Source organism: Dendronephthya gigantea, unplaced genomic scaffold (assembly GCF_004324835.1).
Source record: "Dendronephthya gigantea isolate DGI-Jeju-01 unplaced genomic scaffold, DenGig_1.0 000090F, whole genome shotgun sequence".
NCBI lineage: Eukaryota > Metazoa > Cnidaria > Anthozoa > Malacalcyonacea > Nephtheidae > Dendronephthya > Dendronephthya gigantea.
The window spans coordinates 585,658-609,295 of record NW_021163100.1 but is presented as its reverse complement, the minus strand read 5'-3'; the positions used below and the strand labels follow the sequence as shown (position 1 = coordinate 609,295).

Sequence of the window (23,638 nt, the reverse complement as noted above, 5' to 3'; positions counted from 1 at the left end):
GCGAAGGAAGGCATGTGTTTGACTTGTGATCAATTTTAATATGTTTAATGTCATTGACAAGGAACAAACAGAATGTACTGGATATGGCGATCGATGTTTGACATAAATGCGACACAATTTTGCGCAGATTTGTGCAAAATGATTTGTGCCATTCTATCTGAACCCCGTTCCCTCACTAGGAACCTCTTCTTTACAAATTTATCTCATAGAATCACAACATTACGCAAATATCTTCATCATACAAGAATCTTTTATAAAGCTGTCAAAATTATTTGACCAAGAGCAGTGCCTATAATTATGAGTGTAGCATATTTTGGGCATATTTTCGTTTAGAGCTATTTGTAAAAAATTGCTGCAGATATTTATAAGAAATGAAACTGTGAACAACTAAATTACCCCACAGTAAAGTTACACGTAAAGGCGGATTTCCACTTACAGCGAAATCGTTCGCTGGCGAAATATTTACATATTTTCTTTTGAATTGAGAACACTCAAGTCGCACTAATTTATTAATGCTGTTTAAATTCAAAAGAAAATATGCTAATATTTCGATGGCGAACGATTTTGCTGTAAGAGGAAATCCGCCTTAATACTCAATAATATCATACCAAATATAACATTATAATTATAACATTACATTACATTACGTAGGCACAATATTCCGCTGTTTATACGTAGTTCACTATATATTTGGGAAAAAATGTGTTGTGTAAAATATATTATTATTATTATTTATCATTAACGCTTCCACATTCCTCCTTTTTGTTGCATAATTCAACTATAGTGCATAATGGGGGCAAATTATGGTTAAGTTACTTTGCCAAACATTTTACATTCTCTCAATTCCCTTTCAGCAATCAAAACTTCAAGATTTTGACAGATTTTGAATGGAGTCTTATAGTTGAACTTTTTTGTAAATGGATGGCACTGTTTACTCACGATTAGCGTAAATGACGGACTTTGAGGATCAAGCTGAAGGAAGACAATTTTATTGTGTTTTCCATCAATTTTGATTCTAAAAACCTGATTGGCCAAATTAAAGTCACATGCACATTTCATCCTTCCGTTATGATATCACACGAGAGAATAAAACAGTGGTTCTGGCGCGTAATTGATCACAATATCTGGAAGACAGAAGATAATCAAGAAATCGAAGATTTCAAATCAAATCTTGACTCATTCAAGGCATACGATTACGGTAGGAATTTTAACGTTTATTATACAACATTAATTCCATCTTATTTTCAGGTTTCGTGCAGAAAGAGTTACGATATAAACTAATAAACCTGCCTCAATCCCTTTTTTATACATTATTTTAACTTTTACCCGTTGCTTTTCCAATTCAATCCGTCACCGTGTAGAATGGAGAGAGAGTGCAACTTGTTCGTATTATTGGTAGCTTGGGATGGGTTGCATCGAAAATGCCTAAATGCTCATTCTGCAAATCTATCATATTTGAAAATCTAAAAAAAAACAAATACTAGGAAGACAACGTGCCTTCTTTAATTCAATATTTCATGTGACAGGCAGGCGTGCAGTGGTTTTCATACCTAAGTAAGTTAATTTGCCGATGATTCAAAAGAAAACAACTCCTGAAAATGGACTTTAATTAAAACTGCAATTTCCTCTATTCATTCGATTTTCGCTCTGTGCATTCATGCGGCTTTTATTTAAAGGCATATAGCTAGTGATTCTGCCATGCGGAAGTAATTAAAAAATTGGGCGGGGGGGGCAAAATGTTAAGCTTGTACCATATGGCCAATATAAATATGTTTCGTTTTATCCATGATTTATTCTGGATACAATTCAAATTTTCTTCTGGTGTCTTTGTATAGAAACAAAAACGATGAAGCTTGCAATCGTGATTTTGCTGGTGTTGGCTGCAGTGGGCATGGGATCTGCTGGTATATGCTACAACTCACATTGTTCCATAAGGACAGTGTATTTTTATCCACAGTGTTGCCCATATAATCTCCATTACGCGTATGTGCGGTTCTGTCACACAGCCTGGCATTACTGCGGCCGTAAACGATCCGCTGCCCTGCCCAAAAACCAAGTCGAAGTTGGTTTTCCCTGCGATTTCAACGAGTACGACCTCAACAAAGATGGATCAATCAGCAAGGAAGAGTTAAAGAAAGCCACAAATTTGTCATCACAGAACGTGGATATCATTTTCAAGCATTTGGACAAAAACGGCGATGGCAAAATCACTTGCGACGAGTTGAAGAAATCAAGGTTGGAATTCAAATGTAAGCTCGTTGGTTGCGACCAAACTAGTGATGAGCCCTGGAATATTGAGTAAATGGCATCCCACACTTCTGATCATATTTCATACTTACCTATGGCCTAACTAGAGCATTACACAAACAATAGTGATAAATATCGTAGGTTTGTTTCCTGGTAATAGTTCTTGTGATTGTTCAAACATTACTATTAAGAATTGTAGTAATAAACTAATAAAAGTTGCATTGAAAATGTCCCCGTTCTGTTCTTGATTCATTAAAATATGTCTGGTCACGAACACATAATTTTATGTTGTATTTCTTTAAATGCATGCAGGAAAAATGCTGCTTGGTAATGCATGTAAAATTTTTGAAAATCTTTTCCGTAAAAAAAACTTCAAAAGGAAAGAACATTATACTACTGATATTGAAACATCGAACGGCATTAAGAAACCTTTCCTCTAATTTTATTGTATCATAATTTGATTGCTTCAATAGAACCAACTTAAATAAAATAAATTCCAATTTTCTCAAGAGCAATGTACAAAGTCCTTCTTCGACACTTGCATGAAAACATTTTGTTTGAACAATAAACATACCATGAATGTTATCTTTGCGTGTGGTAAACATCATCACATGAACCCAGGTCCGAAGCTAGACCGCTTAATTGGGGGGTGTATATTAACATATATTCATACTTATATACCGTGGGAACAATAGCGCACAACCCCCCACCCCACAACAGGAAAACTATGTTTGCGTGTGGCCAACATCATTCACATAAACCAGGATACGAGAACGAGCTTAAGAAAACCGTTCTTAACAACCTCGATTATAAGACGCTTATGTATTCACTTCGCCTTCGTCATAGTTTTCACCACCTGTAGCTTGAAATGACCTTATCTTCGGAGACTAATTTTTAATGAATTCTAAAAGATCTTAATGCAAAACTTAATCTACCCCAATGATGACGACACGGTAACAGGCGGAAAAACTTTGAAAAAATACATAAACCAAGGGAGGCAGTTGTGCTCCTGTATATTATATAGCATGCAGTAATCAAAGAGATTTCGGTCTCACATCATTAGACCAAATTAAGTCCAGTTGCATGGCTTTGGGAGCACTCACTATGCTTTCTCAATTACAATAAAAATCTATATTAGCACGCATTGTCTGCAATATGGAAGAACACATAGTTATCTCAATTTTTAACGCGGTGATTTAAACTTAACAAGACGCCTAAACAATCGTTCACTCCGGCCAGAGTTATCTTTCAATTTTATAAACAATAATTATATTATCTCGCAAATATTATCAACAAGTCATACGATACTTTTATACGTCAAAATTTTCCCAATTTACACGCATATCGCATGTCCCGGGGAGTGCAAACTAAACAGTGCTTAACTAGAATAAATATGGAGCTGAAACTATTGTGTGTTTTGGCAATGTAGACAATGCTGCTGTTGCAAATATTCAATGTCAAACTTGTGGAAGAAGGATAGTCAAATACCTACTTTTATATGCACTAGTGTAAAATAGTAAGATACAGTTTAATTTCGCAATATTTCTGTGACGTGCGAGTGTCTTTTGTGTTGCTAAGATTTTCTTATAGGCGACTCTGTCCATTGCGTTACATTAATTTTGTATCGACGATATCGTAATTGGAACTCGTTTATTAGCTGAGAAAGAAGGTATAGAAACGAACAGTTTCGCAGTAAAATGTTCGTTTGGAACGATCTCGTACATATATAATTATATAATATATATAGTGACAGATGACCATGGCCAGAAATTGCGAACATGAAATATGCTGATTGCCGTAGCAAATTTGCATATCTGTTCAAATATTATTCTTTTGCAGAACTATAAATTATATTGCGCATTCTTAAATTTCGCAAAATTTAGGAAAATCATTGCATCTTTGCAATTTGCCCTGGTTGTTTCTTGTAATTCGTGTCATATTAAAGATCCTGAGGTAATATTTTTCTGGTAAAGGTTTATGTCGGCTCTGCATTTTTATTTCATTTCTACGCTATTACGGTTTTCGTTTTATATGGTATTCAACGTGATAAATGACCAAAACTTTGTTTTGATAATGCAGGACGAATACTGATAAAACATTTTGAAATACTATATAAAAATATTAAGATTAACTTGCTCTGCAACGAGCAATTAAGGCAAATTATAATCGACCTACCTAAAGGTGTATTTTTAGCGTTTAGTACTGTGCAAGTTACACGAAGCTTTATTTTGACACCATATGCAAATTTAGGCGGAAGTAGAATGCTAATTACGTCCGAATTTTCTGGCCATGGAAATTTTACAAATATTTCTAAATGTGAAAAGTAGTACAAAGGCGTTGTAATTGGCAATAACATAACGTCACGATACGGAATGTGGCGAAGTCGTGCCGAGCTTCAAAACTTGGGAAACAACGAATTTTACCGAGCTCTTGTATTACCTGTGAAAATTAAAATAGAGAAATACTTTTATCTTAATTAATATAAAATTCACATCCGACAAATCAATGCCAGCAAGCTTTCATGTATATTCTAATATGTTTTCTCTATGACCATGCCTGAACATCGTCCATACCCTATAATGAACTGCAATGTCAAAACAAACAATAGTTTCAGCTCAATATTTCACTTCGCCACTTGATTTACATCACTACTTCTGACAGTCAAATAATATATTCCTAACACTTCACAGACTCTCTAGGTTACCTGCGTAGACAAACAATTAGGACGTGCATCTCCGTGCGAATCAGTTTAAATAATATGAAGTATCAAAATAATTATAATACTATTCGACGTTACATCTCAACATCTAGATTCTTTGTGGAATCATAACGATGATTATATTCAATCATGATCCAGACATAATTACGGGTAAATAATACATTTATCTTGAAAATTATGTGCAATAGATAAATATTTAATAACAGAAAAATAACATGATATTATAGCGGACAAAACAGAAGGCGTGCGCCTTTGTCAACATAGGTGATAGTCGAGTAATCCCCGCTAATAAATATCAATATTATGTTCTGCTGCCATTACCGTAAGGTTTTTTTCGATAAACTTAGATAACAGGGACGGTGTTGCCGCGTGTCTTTCTGGCTTTATATACTATTTCTATATTATATACCATATACTATTCTTATAGTTATATTTAAAAACGTCAAAGATGCATGCATGCATGCATGTGATTCAAATATTAGGAGAAATTTTCTTAATATCACGAAATATATATTCAGAAATTTGTTCACCAAAACATCGTTCGTTATTATTTAAAATTTTTCAACAAATATACGCTTGCTTTTTAGCCTTTGTCATGTTGTTCCTCCTTATTTACCGCTATATGCATGTTTATAAATCTCATATATCTCAGTGCGATAGTTCAATTCACCCTTTTAAAATCGGCTCTAGCGACTGTTGTCGCGTTGCCGTTCTATTGAGCTTAAAAGGTACACCAAATTAAAAATTATATATATTTACCAACACTGACGTGAAAAGATCTCGTAATTTTCAGACTCAGAACACGGGATTGAAAGATTTCGTCCTTATCCATAAAAACATTAAGGAAGTTCTTTCCGTACAAACCATTTTTTCTGCGAAATCTTTCGTCCGTGTACCTTAATTTTCCCTAAGAAACGAGTTCAAACAATTCAGGATATACCGTTTACCTACGCATGGAAAGTGGCCTAACAAACTGAAATCCTACACCACAAAGACAGATGCTTCAGTTCAGATCAAAATGTTCCAAAAGTTAATGAAATAAGCTTTGTGGAAGTCATAGGGCGACAAATTTAACATAATTTTATATTCTTTTTCTATCATTTTAAACATACTCCCAATTAAGCATTGTCTTCAATACATGCCATGCAATCACATGCACAATCCTTTCAGCTCAATATTTGACTTATAGTGATTGAATATTGACTCTTCTGAGAATTACATGAATGTTGAATTAAACAGACGTAATCGTATTACTTCACTGTCCGTTAAAAACGGCCACAACGCTATATGAAAAACGTAACCTATATAGCTTTTTAAATAGGAAATGCAATGGTAAGTAATTCGCATAGTTGATTAATATAATTATTTACGAAAGTTCATTTTCTGTCAAAAATTATCTCTCAGTATATATTATATACTATTGATGATTACACTGAATCGGTCTGAAATGTAATATAAGTATATTGATGTTAGAAATTATATTATTATTCGCTTACTTTAGTATGATATGTTCGGTGAGTCTAAACTAACTCTCCTGACAAAGGCTCTCAGGTCGAAACGTCGAGAAGTGTTTCATTACCAGAAATTTGCTACATGATAATTTGCATTTATACTAATTAGCATTAAACTTCAGCATAATGGCCTTCAACATTTACTAATAAATACATATAGTAAATATACAAAACCTATAAAAATGCCGTTGCCCCAGACCTTGCCTACTGTTTGCCCACCTTTAGATCGGTAGTTTTGTCCGTGTTCTGTCAACGAACTTATAAAATCGCTCACATTGATTCGAATATTTCGATTCAGGTAGTTGATGAATTGACGTGTAATATACCAAAAAATATTGTTAAAGATAATGTCTTTCGTATTTGTGTATAAACTTTTCTGTACGGCTGGGATTTTCACTGCAATCACTTTAAACAATATTATCAGTCTTATCAGGAACTTGAACAATACGAAGGCTTATAAAAAAATATACATTTGTTCACAATCAGTTGGCCGAACGTAGAAATACCTAAGGTAAGTAATTCGATCATTAAAACGTTGGGAAACGGCCGTTCTATTGACCCAGAGGTTGCATGGCAAACAGTATATGGGCAAGGTCTAGGGAAACGGCATTTTCAGATTTTGTATAATTACTATAATGTATTTAGTAGTAAAAGTTGAAGGCTGTTGTATGCTGAAAGTTAAATGCAAATTAGTATAAATGCAAATTATCATGTCGCAAATTCCTTGTAATGTGTCTATTTTAGGAGGCAGTTGTTTTACCACATTTGGTTGACGCTAAGTCATTAAATTTTTAAGACGCCACCACGCTGCTCCCTGGTTATATGTTGGCATTATAGGTTAAGACAGATGGCATTAAGCCTACTCTATGCTTCTTTGAAATTTCGCCAATGTCATGCACTAAAAGAGAAGACTTGTTTAATAATTAAACCATTTGGGCATTAAGATCTCTTGAATTTTAAGCAATCGTTCAGACTTCTCAGTTTATTTTTTTGAAGCATAATTACGTATTACACTTAGATGATACTAGAATTGTTATTATCAAACATTGTTGTAAAAACATAGAATAATTATTGATGCATATGTAATATTCTGCAAGACATGCATGCTGTTTTCACAATGGAGACCTTCGCTTTACGCGAAAGTTTCAACGACACGACGAACTGTTTAAGGTCCGATTGGGCGCAATTAAAGAGGTTTAAACCGGAAAACGGAAATGAATGAGTAATTTAATAAATAACATGCTAAAACTAGTGCGCATGCATGGATGCATGTGTTTGACTTTTGATCAATTTTAATATGTTTAATGTCATTAACAAAGAACAAACAGAATGTACTGGATATGGCGATGGATGTTTCGCATAAATGCCACACAATTTTGTGCAGATTTGTGCAAAATGATTTGTGTCATTCTATTTAAACCCCCGTTTTCTCACTAGGAACCTCTTTCTTTACAAATTTATCTCACAGAATCACAACATTACGCAAATAACTTCATCATACAAGAATCTTTTATAAAGCTGTCAAAATTATTTGACCAAAAGCAGCGCCTATAATTATGAGTGTAGCATATTTTAGGCATATTTTCGTTTAGAGCTATCTTTTAAAAATTGCTGCAGGTATTTATAAGAAATGAAAGTGTGAACAAACTAAGTTACCCCACAGTAAAGTTATGCGTAATACTCAATAATATCATACCAAATGTAGCTAACATTATATAACATTACATGACGTACGCACAATATTCCGCTATATACGTAGTTCACTACATTTGTGAAAAAATGTGTTGTGTAGAATATATTATTATTATTATTATTTATTACTAACGCTCCAACATTTCGCCTTTTTATATTGCACAATTCAACTATACTGCATAATGGGGGCAAATTATAGTTAAAGTGTTTATACTTTGCCAAACAATTTACATTCTTTCAATTCCCTTTCAGCAATCAAAACTTCAAGATTTTGACAGATTTTGAATGGAGTCTTATAGTGAAACTCTTTGGTAAATGGATGGCACTGTTTACTCACGATTAGCGTAAATGACGGACTTTTAGGATCAAGCTGAAGGAAGACACATTCTATTGTGTTTTCTATCAATTTTGATTCTAAAAACTCAATTTTTATTCAATTTTGATTGGCCAAATTAAAGTCACATGCACATTTCATCCTTCCGTTATGATATCACACGAGAGAATAAAACAGTGGTACTGGCGTGTAATTGATCATATTATCTGGAAGACAGAAGATAATCAAGAAATCGAAGATTTCAAATCAAATCTTGACTCATTCAAGGCATACGATTAAGGTAGGAATTTTAACGTTTATTATACAACATTAATTCCATATTATTTTCGGGTTTTGTGTAGAAAGAGTTACGATATAAATTAATAAACCTGCCTCAATCGCTTTTTTATACATTATTCTAACTTTTACACGTTGCTTTTCCAATTCAACCTGTCACCGTGTAGAATGTAGAGAAAATGCAACTTGTTCGTATTATTGGTAGCTTGGGATGGGTTGCATCGAAAATGCCTAAATGCTCCTATTCATTCGATTTTCGCTCAGTGAATTCAAGTGGCTTTTATTTAAAGGCATATAGCTAGTGATTCTGCCATTCTGCAATGCGGAAGTAATTAAAAATTGGGGGGGGGATGTTAAACTTGTACCATATGGCCAAGGTAAATATGTTTCGTTTTAACCAGGATTTATTCTGAATATACAATTAAAAGTTTCTTTTCGTGTATTTGTATAGAAACAAAAACGATGAAGCTTGCAATCGTGATTTTGCTGGTGTTGGCTGCAGTGGGCATGGGATCTGCTGGTATATGCTACAACTCACATTGTTCCATAAGGAAAGTGTATTTTTATCCACAGTGTTGCCCATATTCTCTCCATTACGCGTATGTGCGGTTCTGTCACACAGCCTGGCATTACTGCGGCCGTAAACGATCCGCTCGCCTACCCAAAGACAAAGTCGAAGTTGGTTTCCCCTGCGATTTCAACGAGTACGACCTGAACAAAGATGGAACGATCAGCAAGCAAGAGTTCCAGAAAGTCACAAAATTGTCATCACAGGACGTGGCTACCCTTCTCAAGGATTTGGACAAGAACGGCGATGACAAAATCACTTGCGACGAGTTGAAGAAATCAAGTTTAGAATTCGAATGTAAGCTCGTTGGTTGCGGCAAAACTAATGATGAGCCCTGGAATATTGAGTAAATGGCATCCCACACTTCTGATCGTATTTCATACTTAACTATAACCTAACTAGAGCATTATACAAACAATAGTGATAAATATTGTAGGTTTGTTTCCTGGTAATGGATCTTGTGATAGTTCAAACAATACCATATATAGTAATAAACTAATAAAAGTTGCATAGAAAAATTCCCTGTTCTGTTCTCGATTCATTAAAGTATGTCTGATCACGAACACATAATTTTACATCGTATTTGTTTAAATGGCAGGAAAAATGCTGCTTGGTAATGCATGTAAAATTTTTGAAAATCTTTTCTCCAAAAAAACTTCAAAGGAAGGAGACATTACTGATATTGAAACAGCGAACGGCATTAAATAACCTTTCCTCTAATTTCATTGAAGTTTTAATTTTATAGTGTTTCACTAGAACCACCTTATAAATTTCACCAAATAAATTTCAATTTTCTCAGGAGCCATGTACAAAGTCCTTCTTCGACACTTGCATTAAAACATTTTGTTTGAACAATAAACATAATTTTACAAATATTTCCAAATGTGAAAAATAGTACAAAGCCGTTGTAATTGGCAATAACATAACGTCACGATACGGAATGTGGCGAAGTCGTGCCGAGCTTCAAAACATAAGAGACAACGAATTTTACCCAACTCTTGCATTACCTGTGAAAATTAAAATCGAGAAATGCTTTTATCATAATTAATGTAAAACTGCCATCCGACAAATCAATGCAAGCCTTAACGTACATTCTAATATGTTTTCTCTACGACCGTGATGAACATCTTCCAAAATTATCATGAACTGCAAGGTCAAAATAAAGATTAGTTTCAGGTCAATATTTCACTTCAATACTTGATTTTCTTCACCACTAGTACTAGTACTTCTGACAGTCAAATAATATATTCCTAACACTTCACAGACACTCGAGGTTACGCGCGTAGACAAACAAGACGTGTATCTCTCCGTGCGAATTTACATAATATGAAGTATCAAAATAATTATAATACTATTGGACTTTACATGTTAACATCTAGATTCTTTGTGGAATCATAACGATCATTATATTCAATCGTGATCCAAACATAATTATGCAGAAATAAAACGGGATACATACAGTATATATGCTTTGTCTATAATTTTAAACATACTCCAAATTCAGCATTGTCTGCAATGCCATGCAATCACATGCACAATGCTTTTAGTTCAATATTTTACTTTAATATAATGATTCAATATTGGCTTTCCTGACATTCTCATGAACGTTAAATTAAACAGACGTAATCGTATTACATCACTGTCCGGTAAAAACTGCCACAACGCTATACGGAAAAAATATAATCTATAGCTTTTAAAATAAGACATGAAATGGTAAGTAATTCGCATAATTGATTAATATAATTTTTTAACAAAGTTTATTTTCTGTCAAAAATCATCTCCGAGTATATATATACGATTGCTGATTACACTGTATTGGTATGAAATATGATATAATTATATTGATGTTAAAAATGGTATTATTCGCTTAATTGCTGCGGAGCGAGCGAGCCTGAAGCGAGCGAGCGTAGCAGCAGTCTAATTTGTGCAGAGAGGGGGTTCAGAACTAAATTTTATTTAGCGCAAGGAATTGTGGTCGTGCGCATTTTTTATGCGTAGAACACACATTTTAAACTCGCTCATATACAGGATCTTCAAATTTTTGTTAAATTTCAAAGCTTCTGTTCTATTTTGACTATTCAAGGTAAGATATTCTCATCTTTCGTTCATATGTTACGTTTACAGTTGTTTACAATTCTAACTGGTATATTTATGAAACGCTAAAAGCATACAAACGATCACAGCTAGATTCATGCTGTATATATACGAACTATATAAATCATTCTAGAATATTAAGATGTACTATCCAATTTGCTAATTCGCTTTACCTTAGCAGTTGAGCTGTCAGTGCTGTGAAGCAAATCAAGTCTTACATACAGATGCTTTAAAGTCTTTTTTATCCATTGACATTTGTATTATTTTGCTGATTTCCATATTTTGCATCAAATGATGTTTTAAGTATGCGGCTTGACGCTTGCGAGTCGTGTTTAATAACATGACACAGTCGCAGATAAAATATGCAATTGAATTGATCGTCTAAATTGCCTGACTGAATCGCTGAGATTTGTGAAATGTTTGACTTATTTAAAATTAGGCTACTGTAAGCATAGGCATATGTTTTTATTCCTATTTTACAATGAGCTAAATGTTTTTGTTATTTAGTGCTTTTACCGGATCTTCACGTGGTTTCTGATTACACGTCTTCTCGAGCGGCGTTCAAAGTTCAAAGTATTAAGTGATGTTTTGTTACTCTTCACATGAAGTCAAACATTTACATGGACACAACAAAGACAAATAGCATATTTAAAAAACAAATATCCATGTTACCAAAAAATGTTCTATTTTGTTAAACATGTGCTACTGGGCCTGACCCTGTATTTTCGCTTTGTTGCGGGGAAAATGTCGCCACGCGCGCAAAATTCTACCTAATATTACTATTAGTGTTAATACTCCTGTTGTGATTCGTATGTTAAAATATTTTTAAAACTAGCTGCTTCTAAAGACTTTGATTAAACGAGCTGCAACGCGCAAGACAGCATTGATATAGCATATATTGACCTAAATATTGACGTCATTGACAGTGTTCTCGCTAATAGGTTAACATTCATGTACAGCCCCAGCGAGTTAACGCTCAATAGAGGTTCACTTTGCGTTTTTTAAACCTGCTATTGCTATTAGTTAAAACGGATTTAGTTTAATAACATTTCATATAACAATTCACTTGGACCCTAAAATGCTCGCAGCAATCTCTACCTTGCAGGTAACCTAGTTACTGGAGTATTATGTTCGGTGAGTCTAAACAAACACTCCTGACAAAGACCCTCAGGTCGAAACGTCAGGAAGTTTTTGTCTATTTTAGGCCGCTGTAAACCACATTAATGCTAAGTTATTAAATTAATAACGCAAACGTCTTGTAAAGTTTAAATCACAAGGTTAAAAATTGAAATCATTATCTGTTTTGTCACTGCAGACAATGCATACTAATATTGTTTCTGAATAAACTGTCGTGTGGCAAATTAGACCTAATAATTTATAAATCACTCTAAAAGACATCTTTTTCGATATAAGTCTCAAACATAAGAAATACAAAACAAAACTGAGTACAAAAATTCAACAGCAACGTTTTTTCTACGATACAAACACCCGATCCGAACGTTGTATCCAATAAACTAATAGATATTATTATATACATGCACAAGCGCCAGATATGAGGTATGCTGCAATTTTATTGGTTGGCTACTAGACAGATATTAGCTCATATCTGTCTAGTAGAGAAAGTAAACAAAATGGCGGAAAGATTTGGGGAGTTGAGTAAAATAGAAATCCAAGCCTAGTTGATAATAGCACACCAAAATGCACCGAAAGGGCGACAAAGTTTGTGTATATAATAAAACAGTTATTCTGCTCACTCCCGTCGTATATGGCCGATAGCCAACTCGTTGGCTATCACCTCATATACGACTCGAGTTCGCAGAATAACTGTTAATTATATGGACATTGTATCATAGGGGCGGCCCAAAATTGCGCGATATTTTTTCGCGCGAAGCATTTTTCGGCAATTTGTCAATGTAATGTATAATATGTAATTATATATTATACATTACATTGACAAATTGCTGAAAATGTTTCGCGCGAAAAAATATGGCGCAATTTTGGGCCGCCTATGATTGTATCCAGTAAGTTACTGGAAATTGTTTAATACGAAAATTTTTCTTAATAAATAAACACAGACATGTGTACCGAAGTCAGGGTTTTCGACATCGTCGTTGGACAGACTGGCTCAGGCATCTAGAGCTGGTCCACAAAATAACTCGGTCATAAACAGTTGCTATTCTAACCAGAACAGATACCGTAATGTAAGTAATCTGGTACAAATTAAAACAAATAATAATGTAAACCAATCCCGCGTGTTGCCTAACGTGCATGTCGTCAATGCAAGATCTATTTTGGGAAAAGTTGACGAGTTAGGATATTATGTGAGTGAGCACAAAATAGAAATTATCATCGTCACAGAAACATGGCTTTCCGACAACATACCTAATGAAGTGGTTAGCATTTCAAGGTTTACCTTGATACGAAAAGATAGAAAAAGTGGGTTTGGAGGCGGCTGTGCGATTTATGTTCAAGAAGAGATTCCGGCTAAAGTCCGTTATGACCTTTCCGATCAAAATTTCGAATGTCAGTGGTTAATCCTGCGTCCGAAGTGGCTTCCACGATCGGTCTCGAGGATTGCTGTTGCCAGCGTATATTTGCCTCCTTCAATGGATCGAGAAAGTTTGGATGACTTTTATGATCACTGTCGTAAGTTCCCAGCGCAGATCACCAGTCCACGGAGCGCGAGTTAATATATAGTAAAACTTTATGTAAAATATCTGATTTGGGTAATGTGATCTAACTAGTAATTGTAATATGATATAGGGATATACCAAATAATGACCCATTGTATATATAGCAAAATGAAATGTAATCTATCGATAATAAATCAGAATATACAGTCCCTTCGAGTGTGAACGTTTGATGAACCAGAAAGGCAGAATAAACGAAAGATTCTGCAACACAGTGGTCCTTCGAACCGGGATTGTATGCTGGATAGTTAAAGCGGATTGTGGAAATGTTAGTTAGACTCGCACGGCAGTCGCCGCACAAAAGAAAATTGTCACAAAGGTCAGACGACCTAGATCGAACACATGGATGACCTAGCTAAGAAAAGACGCGTACGAGGTGGGCAAAGGTCGTCTACGAAGAAGCTTGTGGCAAAGATAGTCGAAGCGATCGCTAAGTTAAGCGATGAGAGTCCAGAGAAAGACGTCGTGTGGCTGAAGCAGAGTCAAAGCTCCTTGAAGGAAAAGGTCAAAATCTTAAGAGAACTTGACACGAAAATCATCGATGCCCTGAGCGAGTCGAAAGAAGAAGCGGCGGATGAATTGATGGCAAAGGAGATAGAAGAAGCAGACGAAGTAATCGCAGAACTTGAACGCCTTTTACTTGAAATGGACAACGCGTTCGGTAAATTAGAATTGACAACGACAAAACCCGTGGCGATCAATGACAATGAGATTCTGAACGAAAGCCAAACATCGGTTGAAAGCACGGGCAAAATCATAAGAGCAAAGTTACCAAAGTTACGGTTGAAAAACTTTGGGGGGAAAATTTGCGAATGGCCAGAGTTCTGGGACAGTTTTTCGAGTTCGATCGATAACAATGATCAATTGTCGGACGTAGACAAATTTGCATATCTACGCGGATACCTTGAAGGGCCGGCAAAATCGACCATGGCTGGTCTGTCATTAACAGCAAGGAATTATCAGTGCGCGGTGGATCTGCTTAAGAAACGATTCGAGAAAAGAAGTGCAATTCAACGCACACATGAATGTCCTTATTCAACTGCCTGCGGTTTTTAGAGAAAGGGACACTCAAAGGCTGCGGAAGTTATATGACAGCTGCGAAGCCCACAACCGCGCGTTGAAAGCCTTAGGCGTGGGAGAAGAATCGTATTCCACTATTGTTGTACCGGCCATATTGGAGAAGATGCCTGAACAATTTCGGCTTATGATCACCCGAGGAACTGATTTCATTGAGTGGACGATGCAAGAAATGTTGGATGCGTTTGAGAAGGAGTTAGAACTGCGAGAGGCGCACGAAGCGGTGGCGACTAAAACGGAACGGGAGTATGAAAGAAATCAAAGCAGGAAACCAACTGGGGGTCTAGATAACTCGACAGCGGCGGCGTTGCTGGCTGGTCAAGAGAAAAAGAGTTGTGCATTCTGTTTAAAGAACCACGCGCACGACGAATGTGATGGAGTCAAGGATCCAAAAACACGTAAGACCCTAGCTTTAAAGTATGGTAGATGTTTTCAATGTTTAATTAAGGGCCATAGAGCCAGTAATTGTAGTTCTAAAATTAAGTGTCGAAAATGCGACCGAATGCATCATGTCGCCCTATGCGATGCGTCTCCGAAAGACGAAGAGACCTGTAAGAATGAAGAAATCCCATCAACTAAGGTTAACAATAATGTAGCTAGCCCATGTAATAACTTGCTTGCCGGGACAGGTGGTCTGGTTGCCTTGCAAACTGCGCGCGGGGTATTAAGGGGTGAGAGGGTGGCTAAGGTCCGGGTACTCTTTGATGGGGGAAGTCATCGCTCTTTCGTTACATCGCATGCAGCGAGTCTTGTTAATCCACGGGGTTTAAGAAGGGAATTTCTAGGCATTAATACGTTCGGTCAAAAGTGCACGAAGGCTGAACAAAGGGAAGTGGTCGAGCTTAAACTTCAGCCTGTTAATGGGGATAAGATTATCTCAATAGAAGCATATGTGGTACCAGAAATTTGCACTGTGCAGAATAGTCACGTAGAATTAGCTAGAAAGAATTATTCGCATCTAGAGGGGGTATGGTTCTCAGATGTGGTGAATTTTCAGGAAGAATTAGAGGTAGACGTTTTGATAGGGGCAGACTATCTTTGGAATTTCCAAACAGGTGAGACAAAGAAAGGTAAGACAGGGGAGCCCGTAGCTATACAAACTGAGTTGGGATGGGTGTTGTCAGGACCTTAAGGGGAAGAGAGATAGAAGGTGCGGAGTGACTCAGGTGAACTTTGTGGGGCAAACAACGAAATGGGACAGAGATAGCTTAGAAAGTAATGTGGAAAAACTTTGGAGTTTTGAAGGATTGGGTATAATTGAAGAGGACACAGTTCATGAAACATTTCTTGATGGAATATCATTCACAGGTAATCGATACTCGTAAAACTGCCCTGGAAGGAGGATCATGACAATCTTCCAGACAATTACATGAATAGTCTTGCTAGAATGAAAAGCCAGTTGAAACGACTGGAAAAGGAGCCAGAATTGTTGAAAGAGTACGATAGGATAATAAGAGATCAGGCAGAGCAGGGAATCATAGAGCAGGTACCAAGTCTTGAGAAAGCAGGCAAAGTTCATTATCTACCTCACCAAGCAGTAATTCGTAAAGATGCAGTGACAACTAAGGTACGCATAGTGTATGACGCGTCCTCGAAAGGAATAAAATCTAAAACATCGCTTAACGACTGTTTGCATGTTGGACCATCGCTCAATCCATTGCTTTACAGTATATTGTTACGTTTCAGAGAAAATAGAGTAGCATTAGTAGCAGACATCGAAAAGGCATTTTTAAATGTAGAGGTAGACAAGGAAGACCGAGACTCTCTGAGGTTTTTATGGGTGAATGAGATTGCAAGCAGCGATAGGGAGGTAATGGTTTACAGATTTTGTCGTGTAGTATTCGGATTAAACTCATCGCCATTTTTACTCAATGCCACCTTGAGGCATCATGTCTCAAAGAACAAAGAAATAGACCCAGAGTTTGTACGTAAGGTTCTTGAAAGCTTTTATGTGGATGACCTGGTCAGTGGAGAGAGAAGTGAAGGAAAAGCATTTAAGTTGTATGAGAATACAAAGACTAGGATGGCAGAAGGAGGGTTTAATCTAAGGAAATGGCTAACAAATAGCAAAGCATTGAGTGATCAGATTGATCGGAAAGAGAGAGGGATAGATAAGACAAACCCAGATAGCGGGGGGGGAGAGTGAGACTTATGCAAAGTTTTCATTAGGAACAAAGGGGGCCGACTCTAAATGCCATAAAGTTTGGGGCAGGTATGGGATAATTACGAGGATGAATTTAAATTTGAAGTATTTAAGTCAGGTGAAAAGGCAAAGGCATTGCCACCAACAATGCCTTTGCCTTTTCACCTGACTTTACACCTTGTTAAGTGTACTAGCTAGTCTGTTTGATCCGCTTGGCATAATTAGTCCAATAATTGTGTATGCAAAGATTTTGTTTCAAGAAGTCTGTAAGGAAAAAATTGATTGGGATGAGGAATTTGCCGGGGAAACGCGTAGGAAATGGGAAGCCTGGGTTAAAGACCTTCTAGAAGTTAAGGAGATAAGTACACCCCGTTGTATGTATGCCAGTCCAGTAGAGGAGGTTTTAGAGTGTAGTTTACATGGGTTTGGGGATGCAAGTAAAAAATCATATTGCGCTGTTGTTTATTTTGTGTGTCAAACGAGGTTTGGGGTATATGTTCGGTTATTGACCTCCAAGGCTAGGGTAGCACCCTTGAAACAAACAAGCATACCCAGACTAGAGTTGATGTCAGCACGACTCCTTGCACAAGTAGTGAAATCAGTTAAGGAAGCATTTGAAAACCAGGTTAGGATAGATTCTACTTATTACTGGCTTGATAGCATGACAGCCCTGTACTGGATAAAGAATAGAGGTGAATGGAAGCAATTCGTAGCTCATCGTGTGAATGAGATTTTAAAACTGACAACGAAAGGAGACTGGGGACATTGTCCGGGTAAAGAGAATCCAGCCGATGTAGGTTCAAGGGGTGAATTAGGTACACAACTGGAGGGTAACCAGTTGTGGTGGTCTGGACCAAAATGGCTTACAAAGCCCAAAGAAGAATGGCCTAAGTTTGAGAGTGCGGGGAAGAGTCAGACGGTGGTAGAGGAAGAACGCCAGGTAGCAACGATGATTGTACAGGCAGACAGACAATGTAGTGTGAAAGATGTGATTGATATTAACAAATTTAGTAGTTCAGAGAAGCTTTTTGGAGTGACAGCATGCGTGATGAGATTCCTACGTAATGCTAGCGCAAGGAGTAAAGAGAGTCGATAGGCAGTCTGGGGCTCTTTCAGTTGCCGAAATAATTGAAGCCGAAAAAATTTGGATTAAAGAAGCACAGGCAGAACTAAAAACTGAAAAGAAGTTCACCCAACTCAGTGTGAGTTTAAGGTTGAAGGAAGAGGAGGGTATCCTTAGGAGCCAAGGTAGATTAAAAAATTCAGATTTAGAAATTGACAACTGTTTTCCAATTATCCTGCCAAAAGAACATAGACTGACAGAGTTGATTGTCCGAAAATGCCATCAGGAAGTGCACCATTCGGGTGTACGTGCTACGCTGTGCAGGCTACGAACTAAATACTGGGTAGTTAAGGGAAGGCAGTTGGTAAAACGAATTGTGAGCCAGTGTGTAACTTGCAAAAGATTGGAAGGAAAAGCGTATAGCAGAGCACCACAAGCAGACTTGCCAGAATTTAGAGTCAGACAGGCTGCGCCGTTTTCGCAAGTCGGAGTCGACTTTGCAGGTCCGCTTTTTGTCAAACAGTCCGGTAATTGTTCGAACAAAGTGTATATTGCCTTGTTTTCATGCTGCGTGACCCGTGCAATACACTTAGAATTAGTGTGCAACTTATCAGCGGATACGTTTTTATGCTGTTTGAGAAGATTTGCAGCTAGGAGAGGGGCACCCAATCTTATAGTTTCCGATAACGCTAAAACGTTCAAGGCAGCAGAGAAAGCATTGAGGAAGATTTGTAATGAGCCGAAAGTCAGATCGGAATTAGGAGCCAAACGAATAACATGGAGATTCAACTTAGAGAGAGCACCTTGGTGGGGAGGCTTCTTTGAACGGATGGTGCGCAGTGTGAAAAGGTGTCTTAGAAAGGTGTTAGGGAATGCAAAGTTGAACCTTGATGAGCTGAACACAGTGTTAGTTGAAGTTGAAGGCACATTGAATGCGAGACCATTAACAGAAGTATTTGAAGAGCTAGAAGGAGAAGTGTTAACTCCTTCACATATATGGTAGAGCAATCCATTTAATCCCACAGAATGAGGTAGTCATAGGAGCGAGTAGCTGTGGGGAGAGATTTAAATATGTAACGTTAAAGTTGCAGCACTTTTGGAAAAGATGGAAGGGCGAATATTTAGCGGGACTTAGAGAGTTTCACAAGTGCACAAACGGAGGAAAGTTAAGGAAGGTCCAGAAAGGAGATGTAGTGACGGTGTTCGGAGAAGGCGAGAAAAGATGTACCTGGAAGTTAGCAGTAGTAGAAGAGTTAATTGTAGGGAAGGATAAGGAAGTTAGAGGAGCAAAGGTTAGGCTTGCAGGTAAAGGAAAACCACGCTTCTTAAACAGACCAATTGAGAAGCTTTTCCCATTGGAAGTTCAATCTCGACCGGGTGGGGAAAGGGAGGAAAGGGACATCCCTACAGCTAAGCCAGAGGGAGACCAGCATGAACGAACAAGACGAGCGGCAGCCATAATTTCAAAAGCGAAAACAAAGGCGATGCTTGATTCATAGACGTGTATGAATCAAGGTGGGTGGGGTGTCGTAAGTTCCCAGCGCAGATCACCAGTCCACGGAGCGCGAGTTAATATGTAGTAAAACTTTATGTAAAATATCTGATTTGGGTAATGTGATCTAACTAGTAATTGTAATATGATATAGGGATATACCAAATAATGACCCATTGTATATATAGCAAAATGAAATGTAATCTATCGATAATAAATCAGAATATACAGTCCCTTCGAGTGTGAACGTTTGATGAACCAGAAAGGCAGAATAAACGAAAGATTCTGCAACAATCACTTTTATTCATGCTATGACATTGTATCGTCTGAGAGCCCAGAAACAGGATTTATTGTGGCCGGAGATTTTAACCCCTGCAGTAACGGTTTCGACCCTAAGTGTATTTCGAACTACTGTGACACTAATTTCAAGCAAGTGGTCAAGGATCCCACACGTAATACCAATATTTTAGATTTAATTTTTACCAACATTGGGTCAAATTATCAGTGCCCGGAAGTAATTGCACCACTGTCAACCTCTGACCATAATATGATTATCTGGAAAGCAAAAGTGCAGCAGGATGTCACAAACACTGTGAATAAAATCAAATTTCGTCCAATACGCAGTTATGGGCTACAACAATTCACGTCTAGTCTTTCCCAGTTTGATTGGTCACCCTTGCTAAATGCACAAGATGTAAACGAAAAGGTTGCCTTTTTTACCAGATCTACCAGTGATATGATTAATTACTATTTTCCAGAGAAAACAGTTAGGATACATTCTGACGACAAATTTTCATTACAGTAAAAATAAAAGGGTTATTAAAGAAGCGTGATAATGCATATAAACAGGGACGCTCATCTAAGTTCAAGGAACTACGAAATAGAGTAGCACTAGAAATCCGTAGGGCAAAGAAGAACTACTATGAAAAGAATATTAGAGGACAGAATAGTGAAGGCAACGCTCGAACATGGTGGAAGAAGGTTTGGAAACTTACTGGAAAGAAAAGAACGCCTATAAATCTCAGTGATCCGGGATCTGGCACTACTATTGAAGATAATGACGCTGCAAATATGATCAACTCGTTTTTCGCTAATCTAACAAAGGATTTCCCGCCAGTTCAGTCCAAATGGTTATCCTATGGCCAGTGCGATACCCTACCAACTATCACACCGGAAAGCGTTGCAACCAAGCTTTCGTTAATTAAGCCTAACAAAGCTCCCGGCCCAAACGACCCCTGCCTCAAAATAATCAAAATGTTTGCCCATTTCTATGCACTTCCGTTAGCTAACATTTTTAATGCATCATTTGAACAGAAAGTCTTCCCTAAATTATGGAAAGAATTCTACTTAGCTCCAATACCAAAAGTCGAACCATGTATTGAACTGGATGAAATAAGACCAATAGCTCTTACTAGTACAATTTCAAAAATACAAGAGTCATATGTTGTCGATTGGATGTATACTGACATAGGGCCCCAAATTTGTAAAGATCAATATGGTGGTGTTCCAGGTTCGTCAGCGATCCTTGCACTCGTTTACCTTGTGCATAAATGGAGTCAAGCTTTAGAGCTACCACAACGAGTAATAAGAATTTTCTTCCTTGATTTCCGCAAAGCGTTCGACATAATTGATCACAATGTATTATTGGATAACTGTTGCAAAATAGGGATTCGACCTGGGCTAATCAGTTGGCTTGGATCTTATTTGAGTAACAGGACACAAGCGACAAGGTTTGGTAATGAAATTTCTACACGCTGTACGGTCAATGGAGGAGTGCCCCAAGGTAGTCGTATCGGTCCATTAGCGTTTATCGTTCATATTAATGATTTGCAAACGGTGATTAATGATGATCGGAACACCGGTGCTAACGATAATGATGAAGATCTTACTTTATTTATGGACGACACAACAATGTCGGAAATCATTAACGTCAGCGACCATATCTCGGGATCACAAGTTGGTAGTGCGTATGATAATGTTAGAAAAATCATGGATTTTGCTTCGTCTCAAAAAATGGAATTAAACCTTAAGAAATGCAAAGAAATGCAGTTGGACTTTCGTAAGAATAAGACGGTCATCCCGACACTTACATTTAATAATATAACTTTGGAGAGGGTCTCTACATTCAAATTACTTGGTTTATGGGTGAATGATAATTTAAAGTGGGACACAAATACTGACTACATAACAAGGAAGGCATCAAAAAGACTTTTTCTATTAAAGGTTTTAAAGAAATACGGCGCGGACATCAAAGATATGAAAAGATTTTACACCTCAGCCATCAGGCCCACACTCGAATATGGGGCGCAAGTTTGGCACGGGGGACTTACTAAAGCACAAAGTAGTCGTATCGAAAGAATACAAGAAAGAGCCTTGAGGATAATCTACTCCGAAAAGAACTATGAAAGAACATTGCTAAAAGCTGGGCTGCAAACACTTCAGGAGCGTCGAAATGCGATGTGCATTGATCTTATTACTAAAATGTGTAATCCTCAACACAAATTGCATCATCTACTCCCAAATAAACTTTGCCAGACACGGCAAAGGGACACAAGGCAGAATGGTGATTTGTTTTATAATTACTATTGCAAAACTGAACGTTTTAGGAACAGCCCAATTGTTTCCTCAATCGAACTTTTTAATAATTGTCTTAATATATGATATAAAATTTTAAATATTTCTATTAATAACTCTTTTAATGTATGATATAATAACTTTTTAATACTTTACGATCTTAATATATAATATTCCAATTTTTATAGTTATAAGATATGATAGGACAAATTTTAACTGCAATACTTAGCTTATAGTATTTTTGTAATATGCATCGCAATTTAGCATAATATTGTAATATGCATCGCAATTTAGCTTTTTAGAATAGCTACTGATTTGATGTGTAATTTTTCAATAATAATAATAATAATAATAATAATAATAATAATTAAATAATAATAATAATAATAATAATAATAATAATAATAATAGTAGGGGGAGGGCAAGTAAGGTTTTGTAATGAGATGACGGACGATGGAAGAGTTGAAAATACACAAGTTTAAAAATGTATTTTCAAAAAGGTAAAAGGAAAGCCAACTCTAGCATCGAAGTTCAGTGTTGATGCGAGGAGTAGGAGAAGGACAAACGTTAGTCTTCCCGTTGCAAGTTGTTTGGAAACAGCCGAAGAGGCCGAGACGTGCGATGAAACTGTACAACTGCACGGGCTAAGCTATGATGACGAGAACGAGCCTTGTGACACCACGGACTTTGACGACTTATCAGAACACGATAGTGACGATGAATCAAGCAAGTTACCGTCTAGAGTCATCTACAAGAAGCGCAGAGAACGGTTATCGTCAAATTGGGAGGGGAAAAGGCTGCAGTTACTGCGGACATCACTAGCAATTGAAGGTTTTGTTCCGTCAAAATGTAGCGAGTCAACTTGTTCTGAGGCCGTAAAAACTCGTTGCGAAGATTGCAGCTTCTCTAAATATTATTGCAAAAATTGCAGTGATAATATGCATAGAGACCAGCTACATTTTCATTACCGCGAGATATTTGAAGTATTAGTGTAAAACAATCATGAAAGCCTATTTCACGTCGTTCTTGTGTCGTAATAATAAAGCAAGTTCTGTGTTGTTTGTCGCTCTGTAGTATAAACCTCGCTGTATAGACTGAATATAGATACAGTCTTCGCAGTAATTTAAAGTTGACTCTAAAAGCTTTAACTTGTTCTAT

At 36.9% G+C, this 23,638-nt stretch overlaps 4 protein-coding genes across 4 annotated transcripts; all 4 read left to right on the top strand.

The window, feature by feature from the left end:
* Positions 1-1,053: 1,053 nt before the first annotated feature.
* On the top strand, positions 1,054-2,497 carry LOC114533449. The gene is made up of 2 exons (XM_028554967.1): positions 1,054-1,198; positions 1,836-2,497. Exons 1-2 carry the CDS (start codon positions 1,069-1,071, stop codon positions 2,300-2,302), a joined length of 597 nt encoding a protein of 198 aa, XP_028410768.1. The 5' UTR covers positions 1,054-1,068; the 3' UTR covers positions 2,303-2,497.
* An 11,731-nt stretch (positions 2,498-14,228) lies between these two features.
* LOC114533417 lies at positions 14,229-15,187 on the top strand. The gene has a single exon (XM_028554930.1). It carries the CDS (start codon positions 14,474-14,476, stop codon positions 15,185-15,187), a length of 714 nt encoding a protein of 237 aa, XP_028410731.1. The 5' UTR covers positions 14,229-14,473.
* Positions 15,188-15,314: 127 nt separating this feature from the next.
* Positions 15,315-16,340, top strand: LOC114533416. Its single transcript, XM_028554929.1, has one exon. The coding sequence runs from the start codon at positions 15,315-15,317 to the stop codon at positions 16,338-16,340; it is 1,026 nt and encodes a 341-aa protein (XP_028410730.1).
* Positions 16,341-16,595: 255 nt separating this feature from the next.
* LOC114533415 lies at positions 16,596-17,354 on the top strand. The gene has a single exon (XM_028554928.1). It carries the CDS (start codon positions 16,596-16,598, stop codon positions 17,352-17,354), a length of 759 nt encoding a protein of 252 aa, XP_028410729.1.
* Positions 17,355-23,638: the final 6,284 nt, after the last annotated feature.